General features: G+C 45.7%; 1 protein-coding gene and 1 long non-coding RNA gene across 5 annotated transcripts in view; one reads left to right on the top strand and one right to left on the bottom strand.

Moving 5' to 3' along the window:
- MKLN1 (muskelin 1) overlaps positions 1-14,490 on the bottom strand; it is a 212,545-nt gene that overhangs the window by 176,957 nt on the left and 21,098 nt on the right. The window contains exon 1 of one of the 2 annotated variants that reach the window (XM_042924822.1): positions 3,961-4,108. The exons of the other annotated variant lie outside the window; for it this stretch is intronic. Coding sequence (XP_042780756.1) covers positions 3,961-4,058 — 98 coding nt within the window. The 5' untranslated portion in view covers positions 4,059-4,108. Of the gene's footprint in view, positions 1-3,960; positions 4,109-14,490 lie in introns of those variants that run through there. 2 annotated transcript variants of the gene reach the window in all.
- The window catches only part of LOC122211612, a 56,871-nt gene continuing 46,547 nt past the window's right edge, over positions 4,167-14,490 (top strand). For all 3 annotated transcript variants that reach the window (XR_006198743.1, XR_006198739.1, XR_006198742.1), the window contains exon 1: positions 4,167-4,353. This is a non-coding gene — a long non-coding RNA (uncharacterized LOC122211612). The remainder of the gene's footprint in view (positions 4,354-14,490) is intronic.

Here is a 14,490-nt window from a genome sequence, read left to right as displayed (position 1 = left end):
AAGGTCCTCCCAGTTTTTATATTAATACATTAAAGCCTTAAAGGTCAAGAGAAAATATAGCTAACTATTGTTCTCTTTCTCTAACCTTATAGCACAGCACTTAATTGTATTCACAATTGTGAATGTACTATAGTCCTGCAAAATATTGAAGCAGCTTTGGTAACAGAAGTCAGAAGGCCCAAGATCAGAATACTATCTCCTATCCTTTCAACTCTTGGACTTGGGCAAGTTAGTTTACCTGTCTGAACTTCAGTTTCCCTATTCTGTAACACAGAATAATATTTACTGTAAAGTGTTTGTGAAGACTAAATCAAAAAAGACACACTAAGTGCTAAGCATAGTGCCAAAGAAAGAAGGTACTTAATAAGTAGTTGTTACTAGAAGCACGTGCAATAACTTTTAAGTCAGAGAACTTGCTAAACCTTTTGAAAACTATTATGTTCAACACGGCAAGTTACCTAACCTGTATGGACCTCAGTTTCCTCACCTGCAAAAATAACAAAATTCATCTTGCTGGTTTGTTCTAAGGATTAAGTAAAACTATGTAGAAAAAGCATCTTGTATATAATAAGTGCTCAATAAAGTGCAATTGGTATCACTATTGGTTAGCTACGTCAAGAAACAGTTGAGTATATGGGGCGCCTGGGCGGTTCAGTTGGTTAAGCGTCCAACTCTTGCTTTGAGCTCAGGTCATGATCTCACAGTTCATGAAATTGAGCCCTGCATTACACTCTGTGCTGACAGCACGAAGCCTGCTCAGGATTCTCTCTCTCCCTCTCTCTCTCTGCCTCTCCCCTCCTTGCTCTCTCTCTCAAAATAAATTTAAAAAAAATTTCAATTATTTTTAAAAAGAAACATTTGAGTATAGAGATTAGCAATTTATAAAATATTCTTAAATATAAACTCTCATGTAAATCTAAAAATTATTAAAATGTATTTCTCTTAATATCCAAATATAAATTTCAGAAAAATGTAAAATATGGCAAATTTAAGAGCTTTGCAAAACAAAAGGCCACTTCGTTAGTTTCAAAATAAAAATGTACATGTATAACTAGATCTGCTTTAATATTTTTAAGGTCTTAATAAATCTAAAAGGGTTATAAGGAAAAAATGTGGTTTTTTTCTGCCTTTAGGAGAAGGAAAAAAAAATTCTAATTCCTTAGGAAGAAAACAGATATCTGAACTTTTCCTTTTTTTTTTTTTTTATGACTTCACATGTTTTTACACAACAAAACTTTAAGTGCCTTTAATATAAGAACTCTTTCCAATCTTTGAATTCCTGTCTCTACTTTTGGGCACAAGCAGAACAGCACTATTAAGGCTATGGAACCTGAATCGAGACTGCCTAGGTTCAAATCATGACCTCAGCTAGCGAGGCAAATTTTAACCTCTCCATGTCTGGTTCCTCATCTGGAAAACGTAAATTCTTCATACAGCTGTGTGAGAATCAAATGAGTTAATACATTTAAAGTGTTCATAAGGGAGCCTAGCTTATGGAAGGCACACAGTTTCAGTGTTTCCCATTGTTATTATTGTTTTATTATTCTCCCCTCCAAATGTCTAGGTCTACGACTTGTAATCAGTAAATGTTTGCCACCCAAATATTGTTTGTCTACTGTCTACAACAAATGGCTTTACTTAAAATTAGACGTTTTTAGGAGATACCTAACATGACGGTCACTGCCAATAAGGATACAGCAACTGCTGTTAAAGAGAATTTTAGGCCAAAGGTAAAGAAGGTCAATTCTCTTTCTTACACTTCATATTATACAAAGCTATACCATGCTTACTTGCTAATTGCTCAGTACCAAAAGAGTTTGACACTTTAGGCATGGCCCACACCAATTCAGCAGACACAAAATTCTCAAACTCAAGCTCCATAATAGTCATATTCTTTCAAAGAAAAAAGCTCCAATTACTCTATTTTAATAGTTTAGTGCTTTAAAATAAAAACTGTTCTGCATAAAACAGCAGAATATCGTTAAGGATTAAATAAGACATTGTAAATGAAAGCGTCTGAAAATTACGCATTAAGTACTAATATATGAACATATTTGAGAGAATTATAACAATAGATTTCTCCACAATTTCAAACAGCTGCCTTCTAACCACAACTAGTATTCTATCCAGTTCAAATCTTGGGCCAGGATAATGAGGCGTAAGTCAGAGTAAAGTTGCCATCCCCCTAAACCATTTCCTGCGTGAACTGTACTCTTCCTTTTTTATTCAGAACTCTGAAGGGACTTGTGACATGCAAGTCCTGCCCCTATATCACAAACTTAAGGAGTAAAATCCTGGAAGCAGCCTAATTCAAGACCAGGAACATTTCTGTTTTTAAAAAACTTCTCTGAAGTTATTAAATCAAATGATGCCACCCCCAATTCCTTACTGCCTGCGTTCCTAAGCTGGGGCAGAGAAAAATGCTAATTTTCTTCAGATTCAAGAATTTGTTAGCCTCAAAAAATCAGAAGTGAAGCACCAAGGGCCACATTTCAACTCCAGCTGAGGGCTGTTTACCTGGCTCGTTCTCAGATGAAAAGCTGGGAGTCCAACATCAATCAGGGACACGGCCATGCAGTAGCCATCAATAGGCCACACGGGCCAGATCTGACCACAAGTCACTTGGCACCCTTCACTGAAGCAAACCCTACTGAAGGCCTGACTGCCAACCCTTGACCTGGTGAGTGGGAGTTAAGAGCGTTACATTCTTCTAAGTCACAGATCCATTTGCGGATTCTTGACTGAAATCAACGTTGAGAAAATGTTAAGAATGTTTAAAATACAGATGGAAAAAAAAAAACTCTGGGTATGCTTCACAGATCTACTTTTTTGTTCAGTAACATCAACGATAAATTATTTGTGACTTGTTTTGTCCAGAAAAGCATTCTTGGACTCGTGAAATGATGTTCCAGGGGACAGCTAGTACTTTTCTTCCCCGTCTGCACACAGATCTTCAAACTTTACTAAGCCAGTTTCTCCATCTGCATGTAAAATTTTGGACTTACATGTCCTTCTCTCGAAGATAAGCTAAAGATAGGTAAATACCGTATGAAAGTACTTTCAGCATTTCAGAAGGAATTTGCTACCAAACAATACACAAGTAGTAATGCAATGGAACTCTTTTTAACCCCGAATCGGCGACCCAGACCAAGCCAGTGCTGGAAGTCACACTGATTAAAAGTGCAGACTTTTAGGTCTATATTTGAGTTTCTGGGCTGGGAAGTTGGGTCTGTGTTTGTACAAATCCATGTTCCGAGCCATAACATAATGGAACTCTTCCGTAATGTCCCAGCCCACTCCCTACCTTTTTCAGAAAACACCAGCCAGAAAGGACAACCCTCGGCAAATCCTACAAACCCTCCCCACTTGCAAGGATTCACACGGATCCCACAACTTTTCAGCCTTCCGTGACTTTTACCACTCTTCTGGAGCTAACCACTTTTAATGACCCCCCCCCCCCACCCCCCGCGGCCCCAGGAACAATCACTCCTCTTCTCAGCTTTACACTTTGTCCCGGCAGCAATCGGCTGAGCCGTCCCCCGTCTCCGGCCAGCTCCGACGACCATAGACTCCTTCACCCGTTTGCTACCCGTCGGGACCCCGAAAGCTCCGGTTCCTGCCCCAATTCCCTGAGCCAGCCGCCCCCCAAGCCTCCCTCAACCCCCAAATCCCGGGCAAAACATCACCGGGTTCCCCGTTGTCCTACGCGCTCCGGATCCGCGCGGGGTACACGTCGCCCCTTCCCCCCGGGACCCCGCTCTCCCGACCCAACCCCTCCCTGAGACAGGGGGGTGGGGAGGGCAAAGCTCTCCGCGGCTGGACTGAGACTCGGGAGGCCAAGCGTCCCCCTCAGCAGGCCCCGCCTGGGCCTCTCGGCTCGGCTGCCCTCCACTGCCCCCCTGGCCCCGCCGGGCTTATGCCGAAGAGCAGGGCAACACGAGCCCAAGGCTCGGCACTTACTCGGGAAGGTAAGTAGAGGAGAAGGAGCTCCACTTGTGTAGCGCGTAGGGCAGAAGCCGGCACTCGGGCGCCGCAGCGACAGCCCCGCCAGCCGCCATCTTGTCAGCACCGTAGCGGCCGCCACCGACCGCCGGCCGCGCCGGGAGGAGGGGAGGGGCGTGGCCTGCTCTTAAAGGGGCCGCGGCGCGCCAGGCCGTCCACGCTCCGGGGCTGGGATGTTGCCCACCGCGTAGAGGGCTGAGGCGCGCGCGTGTCCTCGGTTCTCTCCTAGAGTTTCCACCTGCTAAGACTCCTTAATGACTGACCAAAACTGAGACTGGACTGTGAGCACCTGAGGGCTTTCCTGTGGAGCTCGGAGGGGAGTGGCGCAAAGGACTTTTCTTACAAGCCGAGGTAAGGAAAAAGCCAAGAATGTTACGAAAAGAAAGAAATTTTGGTTTAGGAGCCGGGAAGGGAAACTGAGAGGACGCACTTGGAGAAGGGACGCCGTAGCGACTTTGGAAGCCGCTGCCCTCTCCCGTTTACAAATCCTACAAGGCAGCGGCACTGAAGGGAGCTGGCGCGGAAGAGCTAACACCCTCTCCCTCTGCCCTGGTCCTGGTTTTAAATGTCTTGCCCCGCGTTCCCGAGTCACATGGAGACAGGAAAAGGAAATGCTCGCGCGTCCTCTCTGCCTGTGCCGTGTGCCGGTGGCGATGCCCGTGCTTGTAAACATTCGTGGCGAGCCCTTTCACCCCAGCCCGGGCGCTCGGCTTGCTCGGTAATGACATTCACCCCCCCGACCGGGAAAAAAAAAAAAAAAAAACCTTAAGGAGTAGGGAAGCCGTGTGCCATCGTTTTGGTTTGGTTTGGTTCGTTCCCAGTCGTTAAGTCCGCCCGCGGGTAGCCCTGCCAGAAACTTAGCCCCAAAATTCAGAAAGAGCGAGAGACGGGCGGCGTTGTAAGAAAAAGAGCCGAGAGGGAATATGCAGTCCTTGTGCTCTCGATGCCACACGGGCGGCGTGCCAGCTTCTTATCAAAAAAAAAAAAAAAAAAGGAACATTCGCTGCAAATATCTGGCAGCTGTAGATAATGCTCCCAGCAGGTACCGGTTTGTCGAGGGTTATGCAGGCTTAGTCCTTGGCTTAGCCCCTGCGGTTACCCAAGTGCTCGGCACTCCCTAGAAAAGCCCGAAAAGCCCTACCCCTGAGAGCCTTGACCGTAGCTTCGTCTCCGCCTGACCCACGGAAAAACCCAGGCAAAGAGTTTCTCAGCGAATAACCCAGGGAGTTGAAAACCTCAATAATTGTATTCTCTTCCCCCTTACTAATCACTAAGCTGCCCCAAACCTCCTCACATCTTTCCCTGGCTCCCTCTTTCCATCGGGCAAAACTTGATAGTGGCCTTCGCTAGCACATCAGGTCAAGAATGCCCAAAAGAAGGCCACAATTGGTTAACGTCTAAAAATCACACGCGCGCCTTGGGTGTGGCGGCAGGTTGGAAAAGTATTTGTTCCCTGAGGGAATAATGCCGTGACCCCAGTGACTCGAGCTGCGAGTCCAGAGTCAGGGGCAGAGGCCCGAGAAGGTTAGTCCCGAAGAGGCTTAGTGTGAACTTTGGGAAAAGAGAGGCTTGTGAGGGGAGAAGATTCAGATGGTGTCTCGGTTCTGTTAGTTCGGGTGCTGGGTTTGCCAATTACACCTCTTACCCTAATGTAAGTAGGGCCTTTGTTCTTTCCCAGATACAGAGCGGCGGTTTCTGGATGATGCTTTTAAAAAATCGAGGGGCTCAGTCGGTTCAGCCTCTTGACTTCAGCTCAGGTCATGATCGCACAGTTCATGGGTTTAAGCCCCACATCGGGCTCTGCGCTGACGGTTGGGAGCCTGGAGCCTGCTTCGGATTCTGTGTCTCCTTCTCTCTCTGCCCCTTCCCCACTCTCTCTCAAGAATAAACAAACAGTAAAAAAAAATTTTTTTTAATAATAAAAAATAGATATAAGCCAGTTCTTCCTGGCTTTCTGAAGATGACTTTCAGTGACTTTCTATTCCATTTAAGTAATATGGAAAGCCTTTAGCAGAGGCCTCTCGTGTCCTGCCTTGATTACCTCTCCAGCCCTCTCTCTTCTTTATCCTTTGCAAGCTTTTCTCCTGCCACACTAAACTAACACACGGAATTGGCTCGTTTGAGTTCTGTGCTCTCTCAGGCCTCCAGAGCTCAGCCTAAGCCAAGCCAGGAGCACTCCACTATTCTTTACCTGGCTAACTCTTGTTCATTTTTCAGATTATTTCATTCTGGAAAATCATTCCTCGTCACCAGTTGTGGTTTTTTTTTAAGTTTATTTATTTATTTTGAGAGAGAGAGAGTGAGCGGGGGAGGGGCAAAGAGAGGGGGAGAGACAAGGAATCCCAAGCAGGCTCTGATCTATCAGCACAGAGCCCAACATGGGGCTCAAACTCACTAACTGTGAGATCATGACCTGAGCTGAAACCAAGAGTCAGAATGCTTAACCAACTGAGCCATGTAGGCACCACTCCTCATCACCAATTTTGAGGTTAGGTGCCAGTTTCTATATTTCTGTTGGCACCCTGATTTTCCTTCCTTATCTTAGCAGCTACCACAATACATTTTAATTTACTCTTTTTTTTTTTTTCCTGTTCTTTCTCCCTAAACAATAACTCTCATGCAGGTAGGAATTGTGCATATCTTGTTCAGAGTTACATCCCCAGGCCTGTTGGTTCTAGTACATAGTAGATGCTCAGTAAATATTTATTGATAAACAACTAAATTATGCTAAAGGAGAACTTGGGCTGCAAAGGAAAGAGAATGTGGGAACTTCTCAGACAGCAAACATGTATCCCTGAGGTGCTATTGCCATGGAGAATGTAAAGACCCAGGATAGCTTGGCTTCCTTGCAGCAAAGACTTTACAAGCGGTGGAATAATTTAAAGTATTCATATGTTAACATAAATATGGATATATTATGATACTGAACCCAAGATGTATGTAAATGTTAAGATAAAATAGAAGACTAAAGAAATTTCAAAATCTGCAGGAGTCTGCTAGTAGCTCAGATCTCTTGGAGATCTATCTTTATACCCTCCTCTGCGTTTGGGGCGTTGCCTTAGGTGATGGAGTTCATCAAAAGGATACATGGGGAAGGCCTGGAAACTTCAACTGCTGCTTCGTCCCTCTAGTGCCCCCACACTTCAAAGATTGGGACATATTCTCACTTTATGGGGAACTGGATAATGGATCATTATTATTCAGAGATCAGCAGCTCCAGTGACCTGTCATCTCGTCATCCCTTAAAAGCAATCATCTTTTACTCTTCTGATGCCTTCTCAGTATGCTTCTCGTAGTAAATACTTACCAGAGAAAGTAACTGATTGTATTTGGTTTGTCACTATTCACTATCTTTTCCTGAAAAAAAGAAAATTTATCAAGAGGCTATGATGTGCCAGGTTTTGTCTAGGTGCAAGAGAGATAGGGATAAACAAGCCAGACAAGGGCCCTGCTTTCGTGGAGCTTACATTCTGATATGGTAACATGTAATAAATAAGTCAACTAGATAATTTTAGTCTGTGTGTTTTGAGTGCTAAGAAAAGACTACACTGGAGTAATAGTTAGATTGGATAGTAAAGGAAACTTCTCTAAGAAGGTAATAGTTAAGCTAATAGTTAAGCTATAGTAAGAAAGTGCCAGGCACACAAAGGCCTGTCTTGTATCAAAAAGATAAGAAATAACAGGTGTTGGCAAGGATGTGGAAAAAAGGGAACCCTCTTGCACTGTTGGTGGGAATGTAAATGGGTGCAACCACTGTGGGAAACGGTATGGAGGTTCCTCAGAAAATTAAAAATAGAAATACCATATGATCCAGTAATTCCACTACTGGGTATATACCCAAGAAAAATGAAAACACTAATTTGAGAAGATTGGGTGCCTGGCTGGCTCAGTCAGTAGAGCATGTGACTCTTGATCTTGGGGTTGTGAGTTAAAGCCCCATATTGGGTATAGAGCTTACTTTAAAAAAAAAATGAAACGAGGGGCACCTGGATGGCCTCGGTTAAGCATTCAACTTGATTTCGACTCAGGTCATGATCTCATGGTTCATGGTATAGATCCCCATGTCAGAGTCTATGCCTGACACTGTGGAGCCTGCTTGGGATTCTCTCTCTCCCTCTCTCTCTGCCCCTCCCCTGCTCTCTCTCTCTCTCTTTCTCTCTCTCTCTCTCTCTCTCTCTCTCTCTCAAAATAAATGAATAAGCTTTAAAAAAAAAAAGATGTATCCCTATGTTTATTGCAGCATTATTTTCAACATCCAAGAAATTGAAGCAATTCAAGTGTCCATTGATAAATGAGGAGTAAAGAAGATGTGGTATATACATATATAAAAGAATTAAATCTTGCCATTTGCAACAACATGGGTGGACCTAGAGGGTATTATGCTAAGTGAAATAAAGTCAGAGAAAGACAAACACCATATGATTTCACTTACATGAGGAATCTAAAAAACAACTGAACAAATCAACAACAACAACAACAACAAAAACACTCTTAAATACAGAGAACAAACTGGTGATTGCCAGAGGGGTGGTTGGTTAAGGGATGGATGAAATGGATGAAGAGGATTAAGAGGTACAAACAAACAAAAGAATTCTGACATTAATGAACTATACAGGATATATCTGATAGATATCCAAGGCGGATTGCCAAGTATGCAATATGAAGAATCTATTTTGGTCAAAGTTTTATACCTAGTCACTTTAGAGGCATTTGGCTTTCTTTTATTATTATTTTTTTATAATAATGAGTGAGGGAGGGGCAGAGAGAGGGAGAGAGAGAATCCCAAGCAGGCTCCACATTGTCAGCACAGAGCCCAACTCACAAACTGTGAGATCATGACCTGAGCCGAAATCAAGAGTTGGACACTTAGGGCACCTGGGTGCACAGTCAGCTGAGTGTGCGACTTCAGCTCAGGTCACGATCTTGTGGTTCCTGAGTTCGAGCACTGCATCAGGCTCTGTACTGATAGCTCAGAGCCTGGAGCCTGCTTCAGATTCTGTGACTCTCTCTCACTCTGCCCCTCCCTCACTTGTATCCTGTCTCCCTCTCTCTCTCTCTCTCTCTCTCTCTCTCTCTCTCTCTCTAAAATAAGTAAACATTAAAAAAAAAAGAGCCGGACACTTAACCAACTGAGCCACCCAGGTGACCCTGGCCACCTTTTTATCTAACCGATCTAGTGGTTGCTTCTTTTGGCTCAGGCACTAATTCCTGAGTCAAATTTTTCTCTGAGCAGCAGAGTTACTGGAGCTCCAGGTATAGCAGCTCCAGAGAGAAGAAACCATCTGTGGCAACCTTCTGCAGTAGGGGAGTAGGGGCACAAGAATAATCCGTGGAAGGAAACCTAGAGAATGTGTTAAAAATCTTAGTTTTGTTCGTCGGTCTGCTACTTTTCTAGCTATGAGACCTTGGGAAATTCACATAACTTCTGAGTCTCATTTTCCACCTCTAAAAGTAAATTTAATCAAACCTATCCTGTCTACTTCACAAGGGGATTTGAAGATCAAATGAAGGAAGAGAATGATTATAGAGTGCATAGTTTGTCTACTATGAAATAATGTAAGTTCTCATTTAATTCATAGAAACTCTGAGATACAAATATTATTCCCCTTTCACAAATGAGAATAATGAGACTTAGAAAGGTTAAATAATTGTTGTCTTTGATTTGCTTCTTCACACGTGTGGGACAGAAGAGAGTGAGGTAAGGGTATTCCTTCCTCTGTCTGTAAGGTCACTCTGGGCCGACTGGCCCTTTGGACCAAAGGTCACATGTCCTCCTCCTCCCAGGTAGTCTCTCCACACCACTCTCTCTGGTTCTGGGTTCCAGTAACCACCCCTGCTCCTTGCTTCCTGTGGTTTCCTGGTATGTTCTCACACTTTTATAAATAGTCTCTTTATTAAGTCTCTTAAATTGCCCAATTTCAGAATGCCATCTGTTTCCAGCTGGGACCTTCAGTGATATAATAACTTATTCAAGGAGGTGTAGCTAGCCAGTGACAGCCAAAATCTCTTTGGTTCAAAAGCCAGTCCTGTTTGATCACATCCCATTCTTCTCAAGTGGGAAGAGACTTAGTAAATGGTAAAGTACTATTCAGATATAAGATGTTGTCAAAAAAGACTACCAGAGTTAAAAAACAAAACCACTTTGGCTGATTTATTTATTTCCAGGCAAAGGAACACACTAGACTAAGGGGGAAAAGAGGTGTTTTTAATTGTAAGGAACGGGTTTCATGATTGTTATGCTCACTGAAGATTAAAATAACCCCTCTCAACAGGCTGGAATAAGTCAACAGTTCTGTACATGATTGGTTAAAACAAGCCCCATACTTCAGCGGTCAGAAAAAAATAAACCTTCAGATAGGTCTTGTAAGGATCTTGCTTTAGCTGACGTGGGTCATGCAAAGTTCATGGTTTCTTTCACAGCTTTAGCTATTAGGAGAGTAGGAGCACAATACAGTATTCAGTGTGCTATCTCCTAGGCAAGCTCTGCTGTAAATGGGAGAATTTCCTTTTACAATATTATGCAACAGATGAAGAAACGAATACCCAATTATGTTCAATGTCATGTCTAAGGTCATCCACACAATTGGCCTTTCACAGATATGAATCCAGAACCCAAGTACCTGATTCTCAGTCCACTTTTTTCCTCATGTATTTAGTGGGAACTTTTGAGGACTACACCTGCATTATTCTTCTTCAAACCCTCCATAACTGGCACATAGCAGATACTCAAGAAATATTTCCTGAACTGCATCTCTTAGTTCCTCCTAAATTTCTTCTCACCAGTTGTCTTAGGCAATTAAGTCTGCTATAACAAAAATGCCATAAACTTCATGGCTTAGATGACAAACACTTATTTTTCACAGTTCTGGAGTCGAGGAAGTCCAAGATCAAGGTGCTAGTAGATTCAGTATCTAATGAGAGCCCTCCTCCTGATCTGCACACATCCACCTTCTTGCATCCACCCCTGGTCCCCCAAAATGTGTGTCCCTCTCACTTGCTAAATACATTCATTTCATCCCAACAGCCCCAAAGTTCTTATAGCTCATTCCAGCATAAAGTCTAAAGTCCAAAGTCTTATCTGAATATTGAAAGAGCGGACCTAGACCAGCCGACTCCATTTTGTTCTGTGTCCTCCATCTTGAGTGACTGTGTCCCCGAGATGGCCCCCTGTCCAGGAAAACCGCAGGAAGAAATTCCTGCTCAAACCTCACACCACGCCTCCTCCCCTTGAGTAACTTCCCACTCACCTGTTCAAATTTTCCGTTCAAACCACGCCCGGCAACCTGCGCAACGGGACTCTGACCCTTCCCCATCCAATTGGCTAAGACCACGACCATCACCCCACCAACTGCCCCTAGATCCCTATAAAACCTTTGTGCTTTTGAAACTCACTCTCCGGCATCTCACCGCTGCGTCAGTGCAGGTAGGGGATTGAGCTCGAGCTAGCTCGAATAAAGGCTCTTTGCTTTTGCATCGGACTCAGCTCCCTGGTGGTCTTTGGGGATCACGAATTCTGGGCATAACATTTGGGGGCTCGTCCGGGATCACCAAGACCCCCGAGGGACCCCTGACCCGGAGAGCCTGACTGGCCACAGTTAGTGTCTGTTCATTCCCTGTCTCTTCCATGTGAGCTCATTTCTGAAATTCTGGTAGTGCCCGGCATGGTCTAAGTGGATGCACTGGAGGACCACGGGCTGGGAGTTTCAGAAGACGTTCCGATCCCCCCTTCTGGAGGGACGTGGATTCCCCTCAAAGGTCTGGGAAGAGGCAGGTCGCTCCCGCCGGTCGGTGTGAGGCCATCGTCTAGCTTTCAGTTTTGCTTCCATGGAGTTGGAAGACTGTTTCTATGGGCCCTCTGTTTGTCTGTTTCTGTGTTTCTCTGTTTTGTTCTGTGGACTTACTGGACGGACATTATGGGACAGACTCAGACTACTCCTCTAAGTATTACAATTGATCACTTTAAGGATGTCAGGGGAAGAGCTAACAACCTCAGTGTGGAAGTCCGAAAGGGTTGGTGGCAGGTTTTTTGTTCTAGCGAGTGGCCAGCTTTCAATGTTGGATGGCCGCCAGAGGGAACCTTCGACCTCCCTACCATCCACCAAGTCAGGGGTATCATCTCTCGGCCTAAGACAGGCCATCCTGATCAGCTCCCTTACATTATCACTTGGCAGGACCTTGTAGAAGACCCACCCTCTTGGCTTAAGCCCTTCCTAGCCCCACGCCCTCCGGAGCCAAAACCCATTCTTGTTTTGCAGGGGACAGAGAAGAAGGAGAACAAGAAAAGTCTTACCCAGCCTTCAGCACCCCTCTACCCTGTCCTACAAGGGGGGACTGAAGAATTAATTTTTCCTCCCCCATATAACCCCCCTAGGATGCTGGAAGAACACCATCCTCCCCCTCCGGGGGAGGCAGAAGGCAGACGCTGTTCCAAGAGCGGGAGGTGGAAACGCTCCAGTGGGAAGCCCGCCCTTTACCAGACAAAGGGCTCAGAGGCAGCAATCCGCCTCCTCCACCGACTCCACTATTCTGCCCCTGCGAGCCACCGGACTCCCAGACGCGGAGGGGAATCAGCCCCATCACTATTGGCCTTTCGCCACTAGTGACCCCTACAATTGGAAAGCTCAGAATCCTAAGTTATCCGAGAAACCGGCAGGGCTTGTTGATTTATTAGACTCTGTTCTTTTTACCCATCAGCTCATGCGGGACGATTGCCAGCAGCTTTTGCAGGTCCTATTCACGACTGAGGAAAGAGAAAAAATCCTCAATGAAGCCCAAAAACTAGTTCCGGGCGCAGACGGGAATCCCACCACCAACCAGGCTCAGATAGATGCCTCCTTCCCCTTAACTCGGCCCAAGTGGGATTTCAACACGGCAGAAGGTAAGGAGAGGCTCCAGGTCTACCGCCAGACTCTAATGGGGGGTCTCCGAATGGCTGCTAGGAAGCCAACCAGTTTGGCCAAAGTAGGAAATGTGCAACAGGAAAAAGATGAGTCTCCAGCTGCCTTTTTAGAACGGATCATGGAGGCATTCCGTACCTATACCCCCATGGATCCAGAGGCTCCAGAAAGCAAGGCAGCTGTTATCATGGCCTTTGTAAACCAATCGGCCATAGACATTAGGAGAAAATTACAGAAAATAGATAAACTAGGAGAAAAAAAGTCTGCAGGACTTACTGGTAGCAGCCGAAAAGGTATATAATAACCGGGAGCCTCCTGAGGATAAGCAGGCTCGCGCCATGGCGGCTGCCAGCAGCAAGCAGACTCGAGACCTGGCCAGAATACTACTAGCTACCACTGCTGACTCCCCCGAGGAATGAGACCGCCGTCTCTGGCAGCTGGCAGATGACTCAAGAGGAGGTAAAGGAACCACCAAGGGGGGGGAAGCAGAGGCTGCAGAAAGATCAGTGCACGTACTGCAAGGAGATAGGGCATTGGGCCCGAGTTTGTCCGAAAAAGGCCAGCAGGAAGGGAAGCAAGACTGATCGAGTAAAAGTCTTAGAGCTAGATAAACTGAGTGATTAGGGAAGTCGGGGTTCGGATCCTCTCCCCGAGCCCAGGGTAACTCTTAAAGTGGAGGGGACCCCTGTTGACTTCCTTGTCGACACCGGAGCGCAACATTCGGTCCTCCACACCCCACTAGGAAAGCTAGCCAGCAAGAAGTCCTGGGTACAAGGGGCAACTGGTATGAGCCAGTATTCATGGACTACCTGAAGAACGGTAGATGTGGGGACGGGACGGGTATCCCACTCCTTTATGGTAATACCGGAATGCCCCTACCCGCTGTTAGGACGGGACTTACTGACCAAGATTGGAGCTAAGATAACTTTCAGACAAGGGGGGGCCTCAGGTCACCAATGGCAAGGGCCACCCCATCCAGGTCCTGACCATGAAACTAGAGGATGAATACCGCCTCCACCAGGAGGCGCTCCCGAGAGAGGATAATATAGACAGATAGCTACAAGAATTCCCATCGGTTTGGGCAGAGACAGGGGGAATGGGACTAGCTGCTCACAGGACCCCGGTCCTGGTAGAGCTCAAGCCAGGAGAAGGTCCGGTAAGGATCAAACAATACCCCATGTCTCAGGAGGCCCAGAAGGGGATCCAGCCACACATCCGGAGACTATGAAGCCTAGGGGTACTAGTTCCTTGCCAGTCTGCCTGGAACACCCTCCTACTGCCGGTCAAAAAACCTCACACAAATGACTGTCGACCGTTACAAGACCTCCGGGAAGTAAATAAAAGGGTCGCGGACATACACCCAACTGTTCCCAACCCATATACTCTCTTGAGCTCCTTGGCACCCTCCAAGGTCTGGTATACTGTACTAGATTTAAAGGACGCTTTCTTCAGTCTGCTGCTGGCACCCCAAAGCCAACCCTTGTTCTCCTTCAAGTGGCATGATCTGGAGGAGGGCTACAGCGGGCATCTCACCTAGACACGGCTGCCTCAGGGGTTCAAAAATTCGCCCACCATCTTCAACAAGGCACTA

This window comes from Panthera leo, chromosome A2 (assembly GCF_018350215.1).
Source record: "Panthera leo isolate Ple1 chromosome A2, P.leo_Ple1_pat1.1, whole genome shotgun sequence".
Classification (NCBI taxonomy): domain Eukaryota; kingdom Metazoa; phylum Chordata; class Mammalia; order Carnivora; family Felidae; genus Panthera; species Panthera leo.
This window is presented reverse-complemented; position numbering and strand designations above follow the sequence as displayed.